This window comes from Callithrix jacchus, chromosome 3 (genome assembly GCF_049354715.1).
Source record: "Callithrix jacchus isolate 240 chromosome 3, calJac240_pri, whole genome shotgun sequence".
Lineage (NCBI taxonomy): Eukaryota > Metazoa > Chordata > Mammalia > Primates > Cebidae > Callithrix > Callithrix jacchus.
The window spans coordinates 110,477,347-110,503,456 of record NC_133504.1 but is presented as its reverse complement, the minus strand read 5'-3'; the positions used below and the strand labels follow the sequence as shown (position 1 = coordinate 110,503,456).

At 40.6% G+C, this 26,110-nt stretch overlaps 1 protein-coding gene across 18 annotated transcripts in view; it reads left to right on the top strand.

Moving 5' to 3' along the window:
- AFF1 (ALF transcription elongation factor 1) overlaps window positions 1-26,110 on the top strand; it is a 202,480-nt gene that overhangs the window by 153,266 nt on the left and 23,104 nt on the right. For all 18 annotated transcript variants that reach the window (XM_017970438.4, XM_078366884.1, XM_078366878.1 and 15 more), the window contains 5 exons: window positions 2,228-2,282; window positions 13,641-13,695; window positions 13,821-13,858; window positions 16,183-16,339; window positions 21,756-22,688. In XM_017970438.4, coding sequence (XP_017825927.3) covers window positions 2,228-2,282; window positions 13,641-13,695; window positions 13,821-13,858; window positions 16,183-16,339; window positions 21,756-22,688 — 1,238 coding nt within the window. The remainder of the gene's footprint in view (window positions 1-2,227; window positions 2,283-13,640; window positions 13,696-13,820; window positions 13,859-16,182; window positions 16,340-21,755; window positions 22,689-26,110) is intronic.

Below are 26,110 nucleotides of genomic sequence, written 5' to 3'. Positions count from 1 at the left end.
ATGAGTAAGATCTTGCAAAGAAGTCGTAACTAAATGTTCCCCAAAATGCAGAGAAACATGACTATATTGCTTCTACAGTATCGTATGAGTAGCCAGGTAAAATTCACGGAAATGGATGGCTGCTTGGGGAGATTGGGAGGTCTTTTTTTCTCAACGTCTTGGCAGCTAGCCCAGACCAGTGGAGTGTGCACAGGTCTGAAGACAGAACACTAGCTCAGCCGTGGATGGGGTTGCTGTGTACCTCTTGGCGCCACCCTACCCCCACCTTCGATCTTCTTGGGCTGCTGGTCATGCGGGTCGCATGTCTTCCACGGGGTTACTTATGGTTTGCTTTATTGCTAACTCATGGTTTAGAAGAACCTTTAGTCCATTAAACCATTTGATTTCCCCTTTTAGCAAAGTATAGTTGAAGATGAACAAGCAAGTGTTTTCTTGGCCAGGGATGGATCATCCTCCTGCCCTGGGATGGTTTAATCCCCTTGCCCTGTGCAGTAGTGTGGGTCAGTTCCTTATTACTCCAGTGAGAAATTGTCCAACCACTGGTGGGTCTCCTGGAGGTCCTGGCTTACCAGCTGCTTACCCGCAGATCTTTCATGCTGCTGTCACTTTCTTCTGCTATTTTGGGAGCCTTATCTTTGTGAGAATGTGGTCTTTGTGGCCTGAAAAAGAGGAATCTAGTTTGTTGTATATTGGATGAAGAGGATGATGGGGTATGGATGGATATAGCTTTCAGTGAAGAGAAGACGCACATTTCTTAAAGTATGCCCAGCAAGTCAACTCTGATTTCTTCAACACTGATCTTACGGTACTGGTACATAGGTTTTAGAGTCTGTGGGGAGGGGAAATAATGGGGATTTTACTTGGATGCCCTAATGTTATATGTCCATAATTTCAAAGCATAACCAGACCCTGTGGAATTTAGAACCCAGTTAAAATGATCGTGTGGAGTCCCTGTGAAGGGTCAGAAGAGGGGCCTTTGCCCCTCTCATTTGGAGTCTTGGTCCTAGCTTTCTAGACTGAGGGGAGGCCATGTGAAAACATCATATGAGAGCTGCTGCCACCATGAGGGTAAAGTGACTAATTGCAAATATGCAAGGGTCTCCGCATGACATTTGTGGGAAATGTCATTCAGCCCTGCCTAAAAGGTACTCATGTTTCTTTTTCACTTTCAATTCTGTTTCAGGTCCCTATTACCTCATGTCTAGACAAATGCAGCTGCCTCCATATGTAACATTTCCTGCTCCCTTCTAAGTTATGTCAGGTAGCACACTACCAGAGTAATCCTTCTGAGGAATCACCGTGTCATGTTCCTGTTTAGATCACTGATGTGTCTTATCGCCCAGCAAATACAGTCATAACTTCACATCCTGGCCTTTGGAGCCCTCTGAAATCTGCTTCCACCTGCTTCAGCGCTGTCCAGCATGGATTCTGCACCTCAGCCCTGCTCTTTCCAAACTCAGACCCTCTTCTTCATGTTTGCTCCCACCTTCCTCTCTTTCTTGCCAGCATCACTCTGCCAGAATCTTGGCTGTCCTTTGTAACACAGTTCATTTTGTTCTTTCTTTAATTTGCCGCCTTTGGCATTAACAAGAGAGCAACCATACTGTGGATTCCCAGGGCAATTAATTTATGTGATTGACCTCTATACTTCGTCTCACACTGCCTAGGATTACAGATAATTCATGGGCCCGTTTCATGTCCCTGAGTCAACTGCGAGCTCTTTGAGGACAGGGCCAAATGCCTTAAACATGTTGGTCTCTATGAGGCAGTCTGTAAATAGCTGCTGAATGAATGAATTGCAGGTGGGAGGGAGAGCACCTAGGGCTGGGCTGTCAAAAGGGAGTGATAACAAATCACTGATATCTGTGTCAAGTCACTTGGGGGCCAGGGCGCTGGGAGCATAGCCCTGGCAGAGTGCTTCCATGTGGGCATCCACTCCGTCAAGGACAGGGAGGTCTTCCGACACGTAGGAAAATTCCTGGCATCATAGGTAGGGTATACTGCAAGCATTGCTTTTCAAAGTGTTTTTGGCCTATTGAGAGTTTCTTGATTCTGAGCAAGCCTTCTCTCTAGAAGTAATATATATGTCATCTTATAATGGTGAGATTGTACCAAGTGTGCAGTGTGTTTAGGTAAAAAGTGGGGAGGGACAAAAAAGAACTTAAAACTAATGGTCCTGTAAATATGTGTCATTGTGCTGCTCTGATAATGTTTCCCTTCCCCACAGAACAATATGATACATCTTCAAAAACCCACCCAAATTCTCAACAAGGAACATCGTCGTAAGTAAAATGCTTTTTATTAAAAATTTGTAGTATGAAATTATAATGTCTCATATAATGTACGGCTTAGATTTTTTTCCTGCTTTTATGTAATGATATGAATAAGATACTGCTGCATTGTAAAGGGAAGAGAGGGCCCACGTTAATTTTTGTTTGTTTGTTTTTTCTGAGACAGAGTTTTTACTCTGTAACCCAGGCTAGAGTGCAGTAGCGCAATCTCGGCTCACTGCAACCTTCACCTCCCGGGTTCAAGAGATTCTCACGTGTCAGCCAGCTACTCGGAGTAGCTGGGACTACAGGTGCCTGTTACCATGCTCGACTAATTTTTGTGTTTTTAGTAGAGACAGGGTTTCATCACGTTGGCTAGGCTGGTCTCAGATTCCTCAAGTGATCTGCCTGCCTCAGCCTCCCAAAGTGTTGGGATTACACCATGCTCGACCTAATATGTGGATTAAGTTCCCCTATTGAAGGCCTATGTAGCATTGGAGAGTTTTCTAAAGGGTCTTCTTGAGGTGAAAAAAGTTTTTTGAGCCATTATTTACACGTTAACTGTGAAAATAGAAGGCCTTGGCTTTTAAAACGTCAGTCTTAAATAGGCTTAGCTGTTGGAAACAAGTTTTGGGGGATTCACACAATTGAAGATTTTCTGCCCTTTTTTTGGCCTAATTTACTAATGAGCTAATCTTATTGCCCAGCTATTCTTTATTAAGGCCAGTAAGTCCATATATATTTTGGGTTTTTGGAACATTTTAGACTGCATATTAAAGATGTTAAAATTGTCATTTTTGACCCAATTTGTCATTTCTTGATGGTGTTTAAATGTTATTTATTTATTTTCATATGACAAGAAGTGGTCGTAGGGACTAAGTGAGGAGGCTTTCCTTCGTTATCTAATCTGTCACTATCTCTGTGTTGCTAATCTCAGGATTTCAGGTGGCCTAGGAGTTTAAGCTCCAGCTTTTAAGAACCAAATATTGAGCTGAAGAGGTTATTCTGTCTTCTTGCCATGACTAAGTGTGAAACTGGGTTAAGTGATTGTTTTCCCGGTGTCAATTCCTTGATGTATTTTGTTTTCATTTTGCCATAGCCAAATGAGTGGGAAAAGGAACAAGAAGATGAAGTGTTTTTTTGGTTTGAAAGATGGGTTTTGTGCCTGTGGTAAAAGACTGTATTTTATTTCTGGTACTGGTAGATGATGAGGTTTGTTTGGTTGTTGTTTTTATTGTCTTGCTGAGAAAGTAAATGTTACCTTTTGTCAGTTATTTGTTTTGTTTTGTTTTGAAACACGGTCTTGCTCTGTCTCCCAGGCTGGAGTACAGTGGACTACAGGGACACTCCCAGTTTTTTTTTTTTTTTTTTTTGGTAGAGGTTGGGCCTCCCTGTGTTGCCCAGGCTAGTCTCCAACTCCTGGGCTAAAGCAGTCCTTCTGCCTTCGCTTCCCAAAGTGCTGGGATGACAAGTCTGAGCTTCCACACATAGCTTCTTTTTTTTTTCCCTTTTATTTTTGGAGACACGATTGCTATGTTGCCTAGGCTGGAATGCAGTGGCTATTCACAAGCCCAAATAGCACACTGCAGCCTCAAACTTGTGGGCTCAAATAGTTCTCCTGCCTCAGCCTCCTGAGTAGCTAGGACTACAGGCACAGCCCACTATGATGGCTCCCCTTCCCTTTTTTCTTTCACCTTTTCTTTTGTTTCTTTTACACTCTTACTTTTAGTATGCTTTAACATACTTTAAAAGACAGGGTCTTGCTATGTTATCCAGGCTTCTCTTAAACTGCTGAGCTCAAGTGATCCTCCAGCCACAGCATCCTGAGTAGCTGGATTACCAGCACACACCACCATACTCCCTTTATCTTTCTGGAAATTTTACTGGCTGCTGATTCTAAGACTTTCAACTCACTGACGTGTATTACATTTAAGGAAGGAGGAGGTTTGTTAAACCAGTCGAGGGCTGGTCGGGAGTAGAATCTGCAGATCAAGGACCACAACTGTAAGAATTCTGTAGAAGCGCTGTAATCTCCCCAGGTTTTTACATTGGGTATTTCTTTGTGATGGTTGGTTGTGGAGCCCTGCAGACCATAAAAGACCTTGACCATTGTCTTTGGGGCAGCCAGGAAGGGGCCTTAAAGCCTGGGCATCCCAATTGACTGTAAGCATAGAGGGGAGGAGCTCTCCCAGGAGTACAGTGGGTGGAGCAGTTGCACCAAAGTGGGGAAGTCACTGTGTCTCTGGACTGTGGGTAAAGGAAGAAAGGCAGCTGGGTCTGATCTACACTGAGAGGCAGCCTCAGACTGAGCCGGCAAAATTCACATCCTCTCCAGTTTCTATCAGCTTTCAGAGACAGACCATTCCTGTGATGACTCTGTTCAGTGAAATGGGTGGTTTTCTTTTTTGTTTTATTTTTTATTTTTATTTTTTTTTGAGACAGAGTCTTGCTCTGTCACCAGGCTGGAGTGCAGTGGCCTGATCTTGGCTCACTGCAACCTCCACTTCCTGGGTTCAAGCAATTCTCTTGCCTCAGCCTCCTGAGTAGCTGGAATTATAGGCACATGTCCCCACACTCAACTAATTTTTGTATTTTTTTAGTACAGACAGGGGGGGTTTCACTGTGTTGGTTAGGCTGGTCTTGAACTGACCTCATGATCCAACCACCTTAGCCTCCCAAAGTGCTGGGATTACAGGCATGAGCCACCGCGCCCAGCCCGAAATGGGTGATTTTCTTGATAGCAGTGTTAAACCACTCAAATCAGAGGTGCCTGAAGGTTGCTAACAACTATCTTGTGAAATGTAGTGTTTGCTTTGTAATAACTATTCGTTTAGTACATATAAAATTATCTAGGAAAGAATATTTTTGATGATCCTAATAGATTTACAGAAGGGGTGAAAGTAGGACCTAGTGGAAGGGAGGAGAAGGAAGAGTAACACAGAAGAGAAACGATACAGAGGCTGAGTAGATAATGAGGGTTGTGTGGATTTCGTGATCATGTGGGGGATGGCCATGGTGATATTGATAAGTGCCAAAATGAAATGTACCCTTGAGAAAAAGGAATGACTTTTATGAACTCACTTTTAATGGAGATTAGATGAAAGTGGTGTCCCAATTAATTTGTAAATTGCAATCATTGTTTCAGATTTTGTATGGCAAATCTCTGAGTACTTGCAGGTTAATTTAATCTATTGTCAGCGTTAGGGTTCTTTGACATGCAGTTAAGCTATTTGAGTGGCACATAGAGTGCTACGGAGATATTCTAGTGCATTTTGAATGTCAGAAAAAATTATTAATTACAGGGTCATTTATACTTTGGTTTAAAAAATCAATCTAGGTCTTAATGCTTTTTTTTTTCGGAGTTATCAGGACTTGGGAATCCTTAGACAAGTGGAATAGTTCATATAAAAGGATAAAAGAGAGGCCCAGTAATGAAGGCTAAGCTTGTGAGCAGGTCTGTATTAATGCAGATGTGGGTAGAGGGTAGCAAGGTGGTAGAAGGATATAGGTGTGAAATTTAATGTAATGGTTTAGCATATATTTCTCTCTGTAGTTTTAGCCATAGTTGTTTCTCAAATAATGAATTCCTTCTATAAAGTTCTGTAGGTAACTGATTAGCTAGGATATTAGTGCAATTTGCCAGTAAGTTTAAGAGAGGGTGTATTTGTTTAAGGGTTCTTGGCTTTGGAATCCTCTTCCTTTCCAAGGCTTAGATCTGTGAAGTGCTGAGGACAAAGTACAAAGTATTTCCTTTTATTATACGGTAATTGTGTCCTTCATGTAACTGTGGACAATTCTCTTTCTGTGCAGCCAGGTTTAGATTACTGGTGTCAGTGCATTTGAAAGTGGACAAAGTGTTAATATTTTAGAAACTAAACAGCAATTTATTTGTTTATTCTAGCTAATTTGTTTCTTCCCCCACTCCAAAATTGCCAAGTCCTTACAAAAAGATGCCTTCCATTATTTTTCTTTTTTGCCTAGAGATAGAAATTAGTCATTATAGCAGTTTGAAATTTTTATTACTTATGTGGAAAGTTTCTTTTGAAATGAGGAAAATTTCTGGATGTGAAGGCTGAGATGGGGATTGTCCCTGGAGTTGGAAGAGGAGGACTGGTGCCAAGTTAATAAAGGCTGGAGTGAGTCTGGTACCTTTTCAAAAGAGCCTGAGTTTTCAACCTTTACTCAAAAGAGCCTGAGTTTTCAACCTTTACTCAAAACATTGTTGGATTTTAAATATCTTGGTAAAGAACTAAGGAAAACTCATTCTATCTATTTATTGTAATATAAAATTGTCACATCAGGACGTAAGTAGTATCCACTGAAATGTGCGAGAATCAAGTCCAAAGACATGCTTTACTTGTAGCATATTTAAATCATAGTTAGTCTAAGGAAATTAAATTTTTCCTGTAGTGTTTAAATGTTAACTTACACAGTTTGAACCTGAATATTTCAATGGCAGGTCTAACTGAAAGTACAATTTGCTGATAAATAATATGGAAGTAGTAGAAATCTGCCCCATGTGTAAAGCTTAGAACTTGACATTGAAGTAATATCTGCATCTCTTATTCACAGTTCTTCACCTCCCGAAAAACAAGGAACACACATTTGTGCTGGTTATTTGTACATCTGTAGATCTGCATTAAACCTTCAGCATCGTAGAACATTTATTAATTAAAAAAATTTTTTTCACTAAGTGTTCATCTCACTTTTTCTTTTCCTTTTTTGAAACCATCTCATTCTGTCACCCAGGCTGGAGTGCAGTGGAGTGACCTCTGCTCACTGCAACCTCCACCTTCTGGGTTCAAGCAGTTGTCCCACCTTTCCCTCTCTCGTACCTGGGACTATAGGTGCGCACCACCATACCTGGCAAAAAAAATTTTTTTTTTTTGAGATGGAGTGTCGCTCTGTAGCCCAGTCTGAAGTGCAGTAGCATGACCTCAGCTCACTGCAACCTCTGCCTTCCGGGTCCTGGTTCAAGCAGTTTTTCTGCCTCAGCCTCCCAAATAGGTGGGATTATAGGCATGTGCCACCATGCCCAACTAATTTCTGTATTTTTAAGGGAGACAGGGTTTCACCATTTTGCCCAAGCTTGTCTTGAACTCCTGGGCTCAGGCAGTCTGCCCACCGGGGCCTCCCAAACTGTTTGGATTACAGGCGTGAGCCACCTTGCCGGACCCTACATGCTGTGTGCTTGGTGCTGCTTTATTTAGGTACTTGGAGAAACTGTGGTCAGTAAGACAAAATCCTTGTTTTCCACATTTTGTTAACAAAGTGTAGGTGGCATGTGTAATACAGAATAAGGGATGTGACAGTGGCAGGGTTGAGAGGAGTTCTTTGGTAATAGTTATACTTCAGGGAAAAGAGGGGCCCAGAAAGGTCACCAGAGAGGGTGACATTTGATAAGAGAAAGGCAGAGACTATTTGCCACCTTGAAAGGAGCTTGACAGTTTATGCTGTAGGCTTTGAAAGCTTTTGAAAACCTTAGGGAGTATTTTTTTTTAATGGCCACTTTGAAAGAGCTCATTTGCATATACAAAAACCTGGTTTTGGGGGAGCCCTTAAGGGTCTCTTTAAGTGTTGTTTAACATCATAAATGCTAACTTATTCCAATAAGTGACTCTAGGCTACTTTAAGCATAGATGGAAAGATTGAAGAAAATATATTTTAATTCACTAGGAATCTGTTAGCCTTAAGGGTAGTTTGTGTATTTCGCCCTCTCTATGGGATGCTGGGCTGTTAAACCAACAAGGTGTGGTCTGGTCCACTTTCACAAGCATATTCACATTTCTGCTTCCTTTGCCGCCAGCAAAGACCTGCAAGACCCTCTATAACGGAACCCTACTACCACCCCTCCCCCATGCACAGGTCCACTTTCCATTCTCGTGGCCGTGGCTTCCCTGTTCTTTTTGGTGCCCTGATGACTCTCCTCACAAGACTTGTATTGTGCGCTCTCCCTTCTTTCAGCTCCGTTCTGGGATGGGGTGGCCTCTATCAGTGGTTTTCCCTAACTACTCTATATAAAAGAGTGACCTCCAGCCATCCTTTCTCTTTTATCCTTTTCCTTCCATAGGCTTGTTACCCACTGAGAAATGGTGTATTTTAGTTGTCTCCCTCCTCTAGACTAGCAGGGATATTTTTCGGCTCAGAGTTGTAGCCACAGGGTCTAGAGCAGTGCCTGGCACATAGTAAGGGCTCAGGATAAATGCAGAAGGAGACATTACATGATAAAGTTGATTAAATACTATACACAATGTTTAATAGATAGGATTTTAGATTTTGTTTCTAGTTGAAAGTATATCATTCTTGTATCTTATTTGTCATACTTACTGATTTAACTTCCAGTTTTCCCTCATTTATACTCTTGTAATTTTTCTCATTTTCTTATCTGATGTCAGATAATTTTCACTTCATCCACGGAGTTTAAGTAATCTTTTATAACTCCAGCAACCATTTTTATCATATCGGCCATTAACCTTTTTCACTAGAGTTAATCATGTAGAGTCAGTTTCTCCTTTATCTTGTTATCCCATAATTCCTGTGGAAAGTTTCTCCATGAACTTGAATTCTGCCTTCTAACTATTGTCACCATTTGGAGAGTTCCTATTAAATGTTTTGTCACAACTGCTGGAGATCTGCCTTTTCACTTTTCATCTATTCTTTGTTTAGCCTGCTTTGTAATTTGTAACCTTCAATTGACCCTTAGAATGTATGGGCAGTCCTTATTTCTGCCGTATATCAAGAAAGGAATCAGAGCCTGATTGCTTTGAAAATGCTAGGATTCTGGGGCCAGGCATGGTGGCTCACACCTATAATCCCAACACTTTGGGAAGCTGAGATGAGAGGACTGCTTGAGCCTTGAAAATAAATGAATTCAGCCTGTGCATCTAGTAAGACCTTGCTTCCACAAAACATTTCTTGAAAAAAATTGCCGAGCATGGTGGCACAAACCTATAGTCCCAGCTACTCAGGGTGCTTAAGCGGGAGGGTCACTTGAACATAAATAGTGCAGAGGTTGCAGTGAGCCATAATGGTGCCACTGCATTCCAGCATGGGCAACAGAGTGAGACCTTGTCTCATATTTTTTAAAAAAATGAAGATGTGCTCTGGAGCTCAGCCTCTGTCTCCTGCCTTATGTGCCATTGCCACTCCTATCCCTGGATCAGTTTTACATTTGTGAGACTCTAAGTTTAGACATTCTCACATACTTGTTAATGGTTCTTGAAAAGTGTTACTTTTCTTATTATTTTTAGCACACCTGACACCATGGTTGTGACTTATTAATTTTAAATAACTACTGTGAGCTTGACTTCACTTGCTCTTTCTCAAAATGATCATAAGAAATATTAAGCCAAGAAATAAGGTTATGTAAATACTTTTTGGGTCTGAATTGAGATGTTACAAATATTGGCAGTGAAAGCTTTGGGCAAGCCCAGTCCTAAGAAATGGAAAAGAAATGGCAACTTGTCTTTATGTCTTCACACTGTAACAGCTGGGCTGACTCACGCAGTGTGCCTGCCAGGACCTGTATGTGGCTCTTTAAGCTTTGCTAGAACAGCTGCCTGAAAAATGCATTTGTACAAAGGGTTTTGAGAATTGTTTGTTACCTGTAAGCAAAAAGTTTACCTAACCAAGTATAAAATGTGATGAAACCTATACGTAGTTTAAAGAGTTGCTTTATCTGAGCAATTTGGCTTCTTTTGAACAGTATCAAAGTAGGTAATACAGTTCCATATGTTCTGAAATAACAGCCTTGCCTTGGAGTTTGAAAATGAAATTAGTTATTTGACCAGTTAAAGTATGTAAGATTTAAAGTTAATTTATTTTCATAAGGGAAACATAGCATATTGAGTTTATTCCAATAGAAAAGTCATTTTATTTTAAATCAAGGTCTTTCTCTTGGTTGGTTCTGGAACTTAGATTTAATTCCATCAGTGAGGTTTTCTAACCATTGTGTCAAATATTGGCCAGAACAAGGGGATCTTGTATCAGATGGGTTAGATTGCATCCTAGCTCCAGCATGCGGCAGCTTCATGAACTTGGGCATGTCAGGTGGCCGTTTTTCTCATCCTTAGAATATGAAGGGATGGTCAAAGCCTCCACACAGGATAGTAATGATAGGCAGCGTCTTTTCTGATCACATAGTGAGCACACCTACATGGTACTATTACTTATTCAGCAGAGGGATCTTATTATATCTACCAGTTTCTAGACAGAATATAAAGGTGAAAATGACTTGATCCTAATTCCAAAACGCTTATAGGTGAGAAGGAAGAAGCACATCCATTGAGCTTTCTGTTCTCTTGACCTAGGCTTTATTGCTATGACTGAGACTGGGTCTAAGAGATTTGGATTCTTTTGTGGGGACAGAGGTGCTCACCCAGGTGTGCTGTAGTCCATTTCCTCCTCCTCCACATTCGGGGACTGGTTCTGCACATAGAGTGTGTGCTTGGCTGCAAATATAGTTTGTGGGACAGGCAGAGGACATTAGTCTCTTAAATTTAAAGGGAATTTAAATTCCTTTAAAATTTGTCTTTATGCCTAAAAATCCTTCACCTGTCATCAAGCAAGCTCTTTTTTCAGGTACATAGATTTACTGTTTTTAAAAAGAGTCATAATGGCATTCATGATTAGTATTCTATATTAGCATAACTTAGTTATGGCTTATAACTTTTTAAAAAGGTAGACGTCATAAATTAAATCAAAAACTTCAGAAAAAAAATGGTTCTCTTGCTGCAATTTTTTCCTCCAATAATAGCATGCTAGTTTATGTTAAGATACCCACCTCTGGTGATACAGTAAATCATGCTTTCTGGAATATTCTGTGCTTACTCTTGGCTGTGCCTGCAGACACTAGCGATACACATATCTGCTGATTCTCATGTGAGATACGTTTATTCTTTATCAAATAAATTATACTCACAAATTTTTATTAAGTAAAATACTTCATGTATAAATCTCAATGCATCCCAAATGAGGGAGGAGAGGTTTTGTTTAACCATACTGGTTTATGATTTCTGATTTCTGCGTGTTTCTTTGGAGATAACTTTTGCAGTCTTCCTTCATAGATCACAGTTCTACTCTTTAGGTTCGGAATAGGTTTTTTACCTGCAGGCTCATTTCATTATAGTCTACATAATTGTTTGAAGGGAAAATTTTTAGAATCTGTGACGACATATTCCTTGAACCAGTTTATCTTGAAGAGGGAGTAGAGCCAAAAGTCAAAACTTTCTCTAACTTTATGATGTTCTTTAGGAGAGCACATTCATGGAAGTTAGATGTTCAGTAGTTAGAAAAAGTTACAGAATTTTTAATCCTGTGCTCAAAACAGGAAGTGTGGTTGGATTACATGATCATTGATGTTACAGGAATTAAGGCAAATCAGTTTTATTCAAAACAACCTAGTAACTAAGAAAGAGGTCCCTTTTTTGTTTTGTTGTGGTTGGTGGCTAATATTGAATACACTTTGCCAGATTTTTTTTTTCTGGTTGTATTGTACTTTACATTTATTCCAAAGACATGTCTTTTATCTTTTGCTTTTGGGTATCCCAGACAAGCCACCATTTAGCAATAAACCTGTTGAGTGACTTTTTCTTGTATACCATTATGTTGCTAACTGCCAAGTCCTGTGACTGAAAGCTATATTTTCTAGCCTTGAAAAAAATATGAATTTAGCTGTACACAGTGGCTCACGTCTGTAATCCCAGCAGTTTGGGAAGCTGAGGTGGACAGACTGATTGAGTGCAGGAGTCCTAGATCAGCCTGGACAGTATAGTAAGACCTCATCTCTACAAAAACACAAAAATTAGCTGGGCGTGGTGGCATGGACCTACAGTCCCAACTATTCAGGAGGCTGAGGCAGGAGGGTTGCTTGAGCCCAGGAGGCCGATGTTGCAGTGAGCCAAGAGGCTGCAGTGAGTCAAGATCACACCTGGGTAACAGAGTGAGACACTCTGTCTCAAAAAGAAATAAAAATATGAATTTAGCTTCTGTTAGATAAATATTGAGCAAGATCTACATTTACAAGTTGCCAACAGTTTTCATTTTATTTAGAAACTTATCCCAGTATGTTTTTAGTACATTTATGAAAGTTGTTTCTTGGCAGAGTTACCACCTCATGTAGGCGGTCATTTATGAAAGAGCCAAGTTTTATTCATTTTCATTAGAAAATATAGTGATTTTTACCAGAATTTCCAAAGTAACCATGCCCCTTTCTTCAGTGGTAGATTGTGGCTTTGCAGTAAAAATCGTTGGATTTTTGAATAGGTATTTTTGGAAATACTGAAGGATTTTAACCTCTAATAATTCACTTTTTGGAGCATTGGTAACACTCCAGCAGATTATTATTTTTCTTTTCAGTTTTACTTATAACATTTCCTCAAATAGCGATGCTCATAAAATTTGGGGGAAAGGGGAGAGAGGAAGCAATTACTGATTCATTCCTGTGATATTTGGGTATATCCATGGAATAAGGTCGAGGGGGGGAGGAGTTTTTAAAATTTGACAACACAGGTATAGATTGGAAAATATTTGCTTTTTACTATTTAGGTTCACCATAAGCCAGAATGCCTACAGATAAGTTCGAGGAAATGAACTGATTTTTTTTTTCCCACTGAAACAATAGCAATAAGGTTAAACATGATTTGTAGACAATCTCGTTTGCATTACTGTTCTTCTCATTGGTCAGTGTTTACATAGGCAAAAGAGAATAATCAATTATATATCAAAAATAGAGCTCACTAATAATATTGTCCTTTTGACAGAAACGTAAAGTAACTGCACTGTTGGGTGATAGTTGCCTTAAGAGCATCAAAGGTCTACTGTGTGTTTAATTCTAATGTTGCACTTTTTATGAGCCTGGCACTGTTCTGAGTGCTTTACAAATATTCATCCAGCTTTAATTCATTTACTGGCTAATTACTCCAGTTCAGTTAGAGCTTATGGAAGAAAGTAATTTGAGTGTATTATTTATCTCTCCCCCCCACTCCTGCCATTTGTTCTGTTTTTGTGGACCCTGACCTCACTGATTGGGAGCTGGGGACTTTATCTTAGGGTTTGCGGTGAATCTTTGTCATGTGGTAGTTCTGCTTCAATGTTTGTAAATGTGAAAGAATCTGTTTTGAGATGGTAAGAGGTTTGCACTTAACTGGTTTCCGTGTTGTAATTGTATAATTATAATTGTTTGTTGTATATTGTAATTGTATAATTATAAAATTTATGTTTCTGGGAAAATACAGCATTTAATAAATAAAGAGAACTTACACATATCCAGTCTCTCTTTTGTTTAATTAGGCATATTTTCTATTTATATGCTAGAAAAGTTGTTAGAAATCATTTCACATTCTTTCTTCTCTGTGTCCCTGCCTGTTCCAGCATGCTTGAAGACGACCTTCAGCTCAGTGACAGTGAGGACAGTGACAGTGAACAGGTAAGTGTTGTGCACCCTGCAGTACCAAGAGTCCTTTAAAATCCATCTAACATATCTGAGCTGCTTGTTCTAACCTGTTTTTTGTTCTTTTCCTGGTCCTTCTTCCCCTTATTGTGAATGCCTAGACCCCAGAGAAGCCTCCCTCCTCATCTGCACCTCCAAGGTACCGTGTAGATTTCTCCCCATTTGTATAGAATGTTTGCGATTTTTTACCAGATGGGAAAAATAAAGCTTTATTTAGTACTTTCACAGTTTTTTCATGGGAAGGAGCTGAAGGATCACTGTAAAAGGAAAGTACCTGTTTAATATTTTGGAAGCTTAAATCAGCCATAGGGAGGTTGTTAACCCTATAAAAGCAAGATCCCGACACTCATCTACATTGTCAGCATAGATGTTAAAGATTTTAAAGTGTTTACAGGCATGCTAGCTCATGCCTGTATTTCAAGCACTTTGGGAAGCCGAGGTGGGTGGATCACTTGAGGTCAGGAGTTTAAGACCAACCTGGTCAACATGGTGAGACCCTGTCTCTATTAAAAATACAAAAATTAGCTGGGTGTGGTGGTGCATGCCTGTAGTCCCAGCTACTAGGGAGGCTGAGGCAGGAGAATCGCTTGAACCTGGGAGATAGAGGTTGCAGTGAGTCGAGATCATGCCGTCGCACTCCAGCCTAGGTGACAGAGTAACATTCCATCTCAAAAAAATAAAAAAAGGAGTTTACACACACACTTAAAATACAATTAATCATCAGTATTAGGTAATCAGTATTTGAAAAGATAAACTGATGAGCCCGTGTTTTAATGGAGGTAACAGGTTTGCTCTTTTCATAAAGCTCAGTTATTTCCAGAACTACTTTTCCACTATGCCTGTTTTTTAGTTATATGAATTTTCATATTGTTTCAGCTGCTTTTCAAAATGATCAGCAGTGCATTTTAGTGTGATGGGAAATGGAACAAGCCAGCCATGCTTTAGGAAATGTGATGATTTAATTTTTTGAAAATATGAACTATTTGAACTACTTTTATAATATTTTCCTCTGGTAATATGCCAAATACCTGCCTTTCATGGACAAAGTTACATTGTTTTACTCCCTTGAGATGTGCTCATCCACTCAGAGATGAGATCAGCAATAAAATCTTGTCCATTACGCAGGGGATGTTACCGTGAATGTGGAGGAAGCTCATGTAATTATGTGCACTCTTACAGATTCATAAAGCTTGCTTGTTTAATTATATCTTATTTTGTTCAGTAATTTCTGGTGGGTTATAATGACTCTTAAACATGACAAGGTAGCCTAACTTCTAAAAGTGAAGGGAAAGGAAAAAGAAAAGACCAAGCAGTGGTATACATTCGAGGCAGGAGTAATGTTGAGAGCGCAGCCCCTTTTGCTCATAACTGGCTTATGCTCTTCAGCTGCTGGTACAGACAGGGCTACAAACTGGGTATAGCATTTCTGTGAGCAAATTACATAGTAGTATCGTGTGTGTTTTAAAATGACCTCAACTAGTGATTTTGTTACTGTTTAATGATTTTATTCTAGTATGTGTTATTTACTAATCTATTTTGAAAATATTTTAGGTAGATTTGGACTCTGTCCACATTATAGTTAATGACTTATTGCTTTAGTTAATATCATCTAGGGTGAGACTTTAAGATTATATATGCTTCGAAATTCTTTATGTGTCTAGCAGTGTGATCAATGTGTTTTCTCACTAACTTAGATTTATTGCCCCATTCTAAAAATTTGGAGAAGGTAATCTCTACTTTGGCTGATATTTGGGGATGATCTCTAAGCCACTAATAAAGAATAGTCCATTTTGTAGTTCCACCAGGAAGTCTGAAAGGGTTACTTGGTTACTTTTGAGTTCACCTTGCAAAGGAACACCATTTATATTTAACGGTGTTTGGCTGCCACCCAGTTCTTGAGTAGAAAATATAGGGAGATTTTAACTCTCTGGCTTTTCTTTTAAATTAATTTTATTTGGTTATGTGTAGCAGAAACCCACAAACTTAAAGGATCAGATTGTAAATTTTTAGGCTTTGTGGGCTATGTATGTCTCTATTGCAACTGTTCAAATTTGCCATTGCAGCATAAACGCAGACACAGTGCATTAAAAAAATGGGCATGTGTGTGTTCCAATAAGAAATTATTTAGAAAAGCAGGCAGGTAGCCTAGGCTATGGTTTACCAAGCCTTCATATGAAGCACCCAGCATCTAACTTAAATTTTGGATCACTTGAAATACTCTTGAGGAGTTAAAATTTTACAGGCTTCTCTTTCATTCATTTATCTGGTAAACTGTTTTCAGAGGTTTTTGCTGTTCTATTAAACTACTTTGGGCCTCTCTCAACTGGATGATGTGATAGGTTAGCAGTATAACTAATACAGAGGCCCTTCCGTTCAAGTAGCAGAAAAATGTGCAGGAGAGAAAGAGAGAAGTAGTCCATCTTGCATGGTGCCTTCTAATTTTATCTTTTGGTTGCTTTGCAGTGCTCCACAGTCCCTTCCAGAACCAGTGGCATCAGCACATTCCAGCAGTGCAGAGTCAGAAAGCACCAGTGACTCAGACAGCTCCTCAGATTCGGAGAGCGAGAGCAGTTCAAGTGACAGCGAAGAAAATGAGCCCCTAGAAACCCCGGCTCCAGAGGTACCGTGTCCCCCTTGAGATGGCCACCTCAGATGGCAGCATTCTGTCCTTTGAAGCTAGAGTCTGTGTTGTGAGTCAGGACTGAGTCGTGCTGTCCCATGGGGCAGTGCTTTCCTGCTCCTACGCTGTATAGAGCCATCTGTTTCTATTTGTTTGTTTCTTACCAAATATTTAATAAAGGAGAGTTGGGGAGAGAGGTCTTCTCTCCCCTGTTCAAAATGATAGGTCCTTCTCTGTCATTGCTAGTGTTGTTTTAAAGATCAACTCATTAAGAGTGTTTGCACACCATTTTCTTTTCCCTTCTTAAAAGGAAAACTTGGTTTCTGTAGGCTGCTGTTTAATATTAATGAGAATTCTTTTTGAAATTTCAGAAATGCATGAATTAAGGAAAGCAAAAAGAGACCACCTGATTTAGCAAAGGGCAGGAATGTGAACTAGAAATAAGTCATCAGGAGTTCTATTTTCGAATCACTAAAAGCCATGCGTTAAACTGATGGCAAAGTGATTTTGCCAGGGTTCTGTTTTTTACTCCCTTCTGCCCCATGTAAAACAGAGATAATGGTGTTTGCCTGTCACCACTGAAAATCTTAAACACTAAATATATCTAGAGGGTTTATGCTATTTACTGGCTTGTTGGGCACAAGAAATTGTTAGTAACATCTAACAGGATCGCCAAATACCCTCAAAATTTAGGTAGCAGTGTAAAAATTATGCTGGGGAAAGAAAATGAAAAGGGAAGGCATTCTTTTCTTTTTGGTGAATGAGACCAGCCCATATCAAGAAAATTATTCCAGATATTTAATATGGGAATGCCAGGAAATGAAGCTTTCTAATTAGGAAAGCATTAAAAAGCTTTCTGTATTTGTCTCTGTTTAGAAAGCAAAGTAGGTCCAACTGGGCATTAACTGAATACATCTGGAGCTGATATAGGGAGACTTCAGGGTCTTGTTTGAGGGTGAGGGAGGCTGAGAAAATAACTGACTGTCATTTTCTGTTAGCTGTGAATCTGTGTCTGGCACAGAAAATAAGAGCTTGATATGTTTTGGAGTGAACAGACATACATCAGAATTAACTGCACTTGAAGTGCCTTTCAGATTTTAGAAACTACACTGTGTGTTTCTGGGGCTCTTTGTTTCCTTATATGATATGAATGGCTATTGAAATAGTGTTTCTATGCCTCAGGGAAAAGGATGCTGACTCTGCTATGCAGATAAATTGTGTGATGTTCACTGTTAATGCTTATAAGATCTTTGCTTTATGTTTCACCTTATTCCATAAGAAAAATTTTCATGCTAGATTACTGACATAGAAAAGATAATTAAGCAACATTTAATTCAAATAAAATGGAAATAGTATGGATTTAGCTGAATAATTGAAACTTGAAAGAAAATCTCATGTTTGTAGTAATGATACATAGATATATTTTATTGCTCGAGAAGTACTAGAATAGAGTGAAACCTCTTTGGTATAAAATAAATGGTCCCATCCTGCCTTATCTTTTAAAAATACCTTACTAAAAAGGCTAGTATTTGTATGTATTGCAGATCCAGGCTTGCAAACAGTATGTGTTATATACTGAGGCTCATTGTCCTGGAAACATTTTATCTTTGTTTAGATTTTAAATTTTTCCTATTTAACTATATCTCTTTTCTCTTACAATAAATACTTGCATTATTATAAATCTCTGGTGTTATTTGGAGTAACATAAATGCCATAATTAGCTGTACATACAGATATTAATGAGAATTCTTTTTCTTTATTACATAATCAGCTGTAGATATGCGCCCACTGTAGGTACAGCTGATTATGGAATTTTCACTCTTAAGTTTCTCACTCTTTATGTCTTCTTTTAATTTTTGTGGGTACATAGTAGGTGTAGGTATAGATGTTTATGGCTACATGAGATATTTTGAAGCTCAACACTTAATTCAGAACCATAATTCATTCTAAAATACCCTAACTTTTGCCAGTTTATTAAAACATCTAATAAAAAATTATATCCCTTTTTTTAATTATTTCTAATTTGCAGTATTTGGGTTGCACCAGCACTGGGAGGACAGATTGGGGGTGGGGTGAGGAGAGGCAGAGAAAGGAATGAAAGTTCAAACCTTGGGCCGGGTGCGGTGGCTCACGCCTGTAATCCCAGCACTTTGGGAGGCCGAGGCAGGTGGATCACGAGGTCAAGAGATCAAGACCATCCTGGTCAACATGGTGAAACCCCATCTCTACTAAAAATACAAAACAAATTAGCTGGGCATGGTGGTGTGTTCCTGTAATCCCAGCTACTCAGGAGGCTGAGGCAGGAGAATTGCCTGAACCCAGGAGGCGGAGGTTACGGTGAGCCAAGATCGCGCCACTGCACTCCAGCCTGGTTAACAAGAGCGAAACTCTGTCAAAAAAAAAGGAAGTTCAAACCTTGATCCTCTAAACAAAGATAAAATATTCCCAGGATATTTGATAGTCTAAAACCTTGGCACTTTTATCCACTTACCTTTATTTTTTAAAATGTTTTATTTTCATTTTTATTTATTTATTTTTATTGAGACAGAGTCTTATTCTGTCACCCAAGCTGGAGTGCGGTGGCATGATGTCAGCTCAGTGCAACCTCTGCCTCCCGGGTTCAAGCAATTCGCCTGCCTCAGCCTCCTGAGTAGCTAGGACTACAGGCACGTGACACCATGGCCACCTAATTTTTATATTTTTAGTAGAGATGGGGTTTCACCATGTTGGCCATGCTGGTCTTGAGCTCCTGACCTCAAGTGATCCACCTGCCTCGGCCTCCCGGACTCCCAAAGTGCTGGGATTACAGGCCTGAGCCACCACACCCAAACTAAAAATATTTTAAATCAATGGCTTATTAAAACATTTTTCCCATCTCAGCACCCAAATAATATCTCAAAGGAATTGTATTCATTTCACAACTTAACATTGGGTATATAGGATTGCCCGTACCTGTACCCCTTGTCTGGCACAACTACTCAGTTTTACCCTCAAATTGGGACATGGGTCTTCCTTCTGAACATTTTTAAGACTGTAGTAGAAGAAAATACTTTATTTCTGTAACCAGGACATTCCTTCAGGGACTACTAAATGTATCTTAGTACTGTCCTGTTTTTGGGGTTGGGGGAAACTGGATATTATACTAGGAATGACTTCCCTTTTGGGTTCACACATAAATGCTCTTCTATTTCTTAAGAAAGAGAATGTCAGGGAGTGGAGTGCAGTTGTAAACATAGCCAGTGGGTGAGATATGTCCATACCTTTCCTGAGGAAGGGTGTGAAGGCCTCTTGCCTGACGTGATTGACAAGTGATGTATCTCACTACCTTGTCCCATCAGTTAACTGCTTATGTAACCACACCCTGAAGTCTCTGCAGGAAATCATGTTTGACAAGTGGGTATTGTGTGCTAATCTTTTCTCTACCCTTAACAACCATTCTGCCTTCTTAGAATACTGAACACAGATTTAGATTACATGTGACAAAATGCCTGGCACATAATAGTAGTTTCCTCTTCCCTCCCTCTCTGCCCTTACATTCAGATGACGGCATGGATACACAGTTGACATAGGCGAAGGAAGACAATGTTATCATAAGCAGCAGTATGGGGTAAACAGAAAAAAAAGGAATTATGCAGTCATCTTTCTGTCCACAGAATATTCCTGCCTGGTTTTTTAAGTTTCTTAGTTGTGTTAAAGTAGCACTAAACCCAAACTATCTACCTGATCATTTTATTACCCAACCTTTTCCTGACCAAAAACCCTTTATGTCATAGCCATATATTTTGCATCATTAGATTTTCATGTTTTTATGGGGTTAAAGTATTTGGAATGTTCCGATGAGGAAAATTATCAGCAGTCTTTCTTCCCCTTAAAACTTTTCCACCTACTGGAGTGGTCTCCTTATCTGTAATCCAATTAAATAAATCTGAAGTGGGATGTCTTTCAGTTAATTCTCTGATACACTGCGTATATGACTTATTCTTACAAACCATGTCTCAGAGTGGATCTTTAAAATAGTGTTTTTCATAAGGACAGTGATATACTGTCTTTAAAATAAATGTAACAATTATCACTGTTAGACACTGATATTTTTCTGTATGATATGAAATCCACCTAGAGGAATACTCAAATATCTCATGCCTCCACTATATGCAAGATACAGTAGTGGAACTTAGAGGCATAAGAGTCTCTGTCATTCTTTTAATAAGGTCTAATTGCTGAGTTGGAAAGATGTGGTGGAATGCAGCAGCAGTTAATTTAGCAATAAAGGTTGAACTAACAGTTAAGATAATAGGCTAGGAACCTCTGGGTTTTTGTTGTTGTTGGTTGGTTGGTTGGTTGGTTGGTTGAGACAGTCTTGCTCTGTTGCCAGACGCCAGACTGGAGTGCAGTGGCGCGATATCAGCTCACCGCAACCTTCGCCTCCCAGGTTCAAGCAATTCTCCTGCTTCAGCCTCCTGAATAGCTGGGACTACAGGCACATGCCACCACGCCCAGCTAATTTTTGTATTTTAGTAGAGGCGGGGTTTCACTGTGTTGGCCAGGCTAGTCTCAATCTCTTGACCTCGTGATCTACCTGCCTCAGCCTCCCAGTGCTGGGATTGCAGGTGTGAGCCACCACACCTGGCCTGATGTTTGACTTTTAAAGAGTTCACGTGGGACTAATGCTTGGTTAATGTGACCCGGTTGACTTTTTATCCAGGTGTAGAAATTGCAAATCAGTATATACTATATGTGATATGATAACTTTGTCAACGTATACATGTTTACTGCATAATGCTTTTAAAATAAGTGAGGAAATGGACCTGTTATTCTAGTGCTTTGGAAGACTGAGGCAGGAGGATCACTTGAGGCCAGGAGTTTGAGGCTGCTGTGAGTTGTGATCGTGCCACTGCACTCCAGCCTGGACAACAGAGTGAGGCCTTGTCACACATAAAAAAGAGAAATGATCTCATCTTGAATAAAAGTCATCTTCATTTGAAAAGTATGTCTGAAAAAGGATAAAGTGTGACCCCACCAAAACTTAGTTTATTAGTTTACTGCCTTCTGCAAATATTTGATAAATTGATTTTTTTACTCATTTCCTATTATTCCTTAATAGAGTAGTTTACAAACCAAAATGTGTCAATTCTGTTTAAATTATACTATAATTACCATAAAATATGTTACAAAGATTTCTCAGCAGTTAGCAGTGGCCTGTTAGTTAATATTTGCTATTACCAAATTTCTAAATCCCACAAAAAAGTGAAGGTTACTTTAAGAGTTGTTACAGAGCTTGACTTCTAATCTGAGTAGGAGGATGGCATCTAAATTCTTAGGTTTGGCGTGACAGTCCTGTATAATTGGGTGACAAGCACAAAAGAATAATTTGTCATCATCGGTCAGTTAACACTTTCCTTTCTTTCCTGATTTTTAGCCTGAGCCTCCAGCAACAAACAAATGGCAGCTGGACAACTGGCTGACTAAAGTCAGCCAACCCGCTGTGCCGCCAGAGGGCCCCGGGAGCACAGAGCCCCCTCAGCGGCACCCGGAGAGTAAGGGCAGCAGCGAGGGTGCCGCGAGTCAGGAGCGTTCTGAATCCAAAGATCCTGCCCCGAAAAGCTCCAGCAGAGCCCCCCGGGCCCCTCCTGAAGCCCCCCACCCCGGAAAGAGGAGCTGTCAGAAATCCCCGGCACAGCAGGAGCCCCCGCAGAGGCAAACCGTTGGATCCAAACAACCCAAAAAACCTGTCAAGGCCTCTGCCCGGGCGGATTCACGGGCCAGCCTGCACGTGGAAAGGGAGCCGGGACTTCTTCCCTACGGCTCCAGAGACCAGACTTCCAAAGACAAGCCCAAGGTGAAGACGAAAGGACGGCCCCGGGCCGCAGCAAGCAGAGAGTCCAAGCCAGCAGTGCCCCCCTCCAGTGAGAAGAAGAAGCACAAGAGCTCCCTTCCCGCCCCCTCTAAGGCGCCCTCAGGCCCAGAACCCACGAAGGACAATGTGGAGGACAGGAGCCCTGAGCACTTTGCTCTTGTTCCCCTGACTCAGAGCCAGGGCCCGTCTCACAGTGGTGGAGGCAGCAGGACTAGTGGCTGCCGCCAAGCCGTGGTGGTCCAGGAGGACAGCCGCAAAGACAGACTCCAATTGCCTTTGAGAGACACCAAGCTGCTCTCACCGCTCAGGGACACTCCTCTCCCCCAAAGCTTGATGGTGAAGATCACCCTAGACCTGCTCTCTCGGATACCCCAGCCTCCTGGGAAGGGGAGCCGCCAGAGGAAAGCGGAAGATAAACAACCACCCACAGGGAAGAAGCACAGTTCTGAGAAGAGGAGCTCAGACAGCTCAAGCAAGTTGGCCAAAAAGAGAAAGGTGAGTATGGGGAGATGGCCCTGACCCAGTGTGGGCCTTCCCTGCTGTTGGCTTGGTGGTTGATTGGCTCTTGATTTAAGCCCAGTTGAGTTGTCTCACACATCTTTGCTTTGATTCGCTGTAGCCTTTGTGCCTTCTACCACTGTGACCTGTCTGGACTTTCCTTCTCATTCTGCAGATGGGCATTGACATGTGTTGTGTCTTTCTAGTTTGAAAAAAGATGAGGCAGTCATTAAAACCGATAGCTGCTTTTAGGATAATGTAGCATGTAGGGCCAACCCCCCTATCCCCTCCCCCACTTTTTAAGACAGGGTCTTGTGCCTAGATTGGAGTGCGGTCGTCCAATCTTGGCTCACTGCAGCCTCTGCCTCTGGGGTGAAGCGACTCTCCTACCTCAGCCTCCTGAGTAGCTGGGACCACAGGTGTGTGCCACCATGCCCAATTAATTTTGGTATTTTTTGTAGAGGTGGGGTTTTGCCTTGTTGGCCAGGCTGTTCTTGAACTCCTGAGCTCATGTGATCCACCTGCCTCTGCCTCACAAAGTGATGGGATTATAGGCGTGAGATACCATGCCCAGCCTCATTTTTGTTTATTCTTAAAACTGGCATTTACCACCTGGCCCATTAGGTTTTGCCTTAGAAGTGAAGATCTTATATTAATTGAAATGTTAATTCATATTTTGAATTATTGAAAGAACTGCTCTCTACAAATTTTACTCTCACAGTAGGCTAATAACACTTTTATGCTAATATCACTTCCATATTTTAACACATAACCATACAATACCTCATTACCTTACTAATATATGGTTAGTAACTCATTGAGTAATAGAGGCTGATAATGGCACATTGCAAAGTGTTGACCATGTCATTTTTTTATTATAATTTTGGAAGATTCTTTTGGATACAGAACGGACACAGTAAAAGAAAGTTGCTACATTATGTAAGATTGTCTGTTACTTGAACATGCTGCTATTTTAGACAGTCTCTTTGCTTTCATTTTGAATCATTGAACTCTTGTTCTATTTGTTGCTTTTTCAAGATGATGAAAGATTAGTGAGTATTTCCCTAGTAGCATTCCCAAGCCAACTTGCCCAAGAATCAGAGACAAAGTCACAAGAAGTGCCAACTCTCTCCTGCTGAGAAGGAATAAAAATTTTAACACTCCTATAAGTACATCAAAAACTTCTTACTCAGCTGTGGAAGTTGAGCTAAGAATAACAAAGGAAAAAAAGATCATGAAGCCTGCTGTCATGTCCGAGATTTGACTGATTAATCCACTGGGTTAAAAATGTAACACAACTTACCAAATAGTAAAGGGTGACTGCTTTCTTCAGAACCTCCTCACAGCAGCCTGGAGGGTGTGTGTTGCCACCACGTTTGCAGCAGCCAAGTGGAGTGGGATGGGATCCAGTGCTGATGAGTGCTGCTGTCTCAGCCTGAAGAGGGCATATTTTCATGCCAGAAACTTCTTTAAACTTTTTATATGGGATGGGTTGGGGGTGTGTGTGTGAAACTTTTTATATGGGATGGGTTGGGGGTGTGTGTGTGAAACTTTTTATATGGGATGGGTTGGGTGTGTGTGTGTGTGTGTGTGTGTGTGCGCGCGCGAAGGTACAAAACATTATGGAGAAAATTGTGATGGGCCTGGTTAGGAAAAAGATACCTTCATATGATACACCTGAGAAAACTTCAGGAACACACTCATATACCTCCCTGTCCTGGGAAATCTCCCAGCTGCTGTAGTCTTATCCAGTGCTGACCTACTGCATTAGCTGGAGTGGGGACAGGTATTTGCTTCTGAAGTGCTTACCTACTATGTGGAAATGTTAGAACCTGGAGGATCTCCCAGAGAGCTCAGCCCAGTTCATACCCAGTGCAAATCTAGAAGTGTTGCTTGTGGTTCTAGAAAGGGAAACTTTGTTGACTGTGGGAACTGTGCCCTCTAAAAGCCATTCCCAGGTTTTGGCTAAGCACCTCTTGGGAAGCTCATTTATCTTTCTGTTTAGAGCATGAAGAAATAGTGATCCCTTTATCTTAATCAAGTGCATGATTTCTTTAAAGTGCTGTGGAGCTGCTGAGAGATCTGGCCTGGGGAACAGTTTGCCTTCGTGGTACTGTCAGGATTGATGTCTGACCCGCTGGTTCCAAACCCTGCCTACACATTACAGTCACCTGGTAGCCTTTAGCACTGATGACGGGAATCCCCAACCCCCACTGGTATTTTTAAAATTCCTCTGGTAATCCTAGTGCCTTTCATGGCTGGGAGCCACTGAAGCAGAGCTGTACTACAGGGCCCAAGACCATACAGAGCTAGTTATTTGGATCCAGAATTGCTCAAGTGTGTGGTGTTTAGACATCATGATCTAGGCAAATAGAATTCTTGGCATGAAGTATGTCACTAGTTAGAAACATTAGTTAGACGCTTTCAGGTAAATAAATATTAAAAACCAGTCAACTGTATTTGTATTTCATAATCAGAGAATCATGTGTCATTTGGTTTAACTTCTGCTGGATTCCAGGTGGGAGATGTGGAACATATTAATCTCAAATTATTTTCTGTACAGGACAGGTTGTCCCTGCTTCCTCATTAGTGTTCTGACTGCCTGTTCGGGGCTCTCTGCCCCTGGCCCTCTGACCAGCACGGTTGCTCCGGCGGCACCAGTGTGTGGGCCTACTCTCCATGGCAGAGGCGGGGCTGTCTACCTTGGAAGCTTGAGCACTGCTCACATTTGGATAATGAAGATTATTTTTCATTTTCTTCATTTTAAATGTGAGCATTAGAAAAAGCTCTCCGAGCATATAGAGCAACAGAAGAACATGCTTGATCCTTCACATTAGTGGAATTTAGTGTTTTTGTTTAAAGGCCTCTTAGAGTCTGTCCCTCTTGGCACAAAATTTAGCAAATGTTTTCTTTCAGAAGATTTACAGACCTTTGAATTCACTTCAGACTTAAATGTGTATGTATATGAAGATGACCATAAAGAGTTAATAATGACTAACAGCTGTGATGAGGCCATTAGACTCAGCACCTATATAAATGCACACTTATTTTTTACTACTTACACCAGTGGGTAAGGAACAATATATGAGGAAAAGTAGAGAAAACTGATGGTGAATCCATGAACTCATGTAGTATTCTTTACATAAAGTACTGAATTTCATCAGTCTGATTATAGTTTAGATTTTAAAATACCAACTTATGTTTTCTTCTAAAAATTTTTAATTTTTAGCTTAAAGACTGTTCTGTTAATCTACTTATTTTTTAGAGACAGGGTCTTGCTCTGTTGTTGCCCAGGCTGGAGTGCAGTGGCATAGCTCACCAACCTCAAACTCATGGGCGCAAGCCTCCTTAGTAGCTAGGACTACAGGCACATGCCACTGTGGCCACCTAATTTATTTTTTATAGAGACAGGGTTTCAC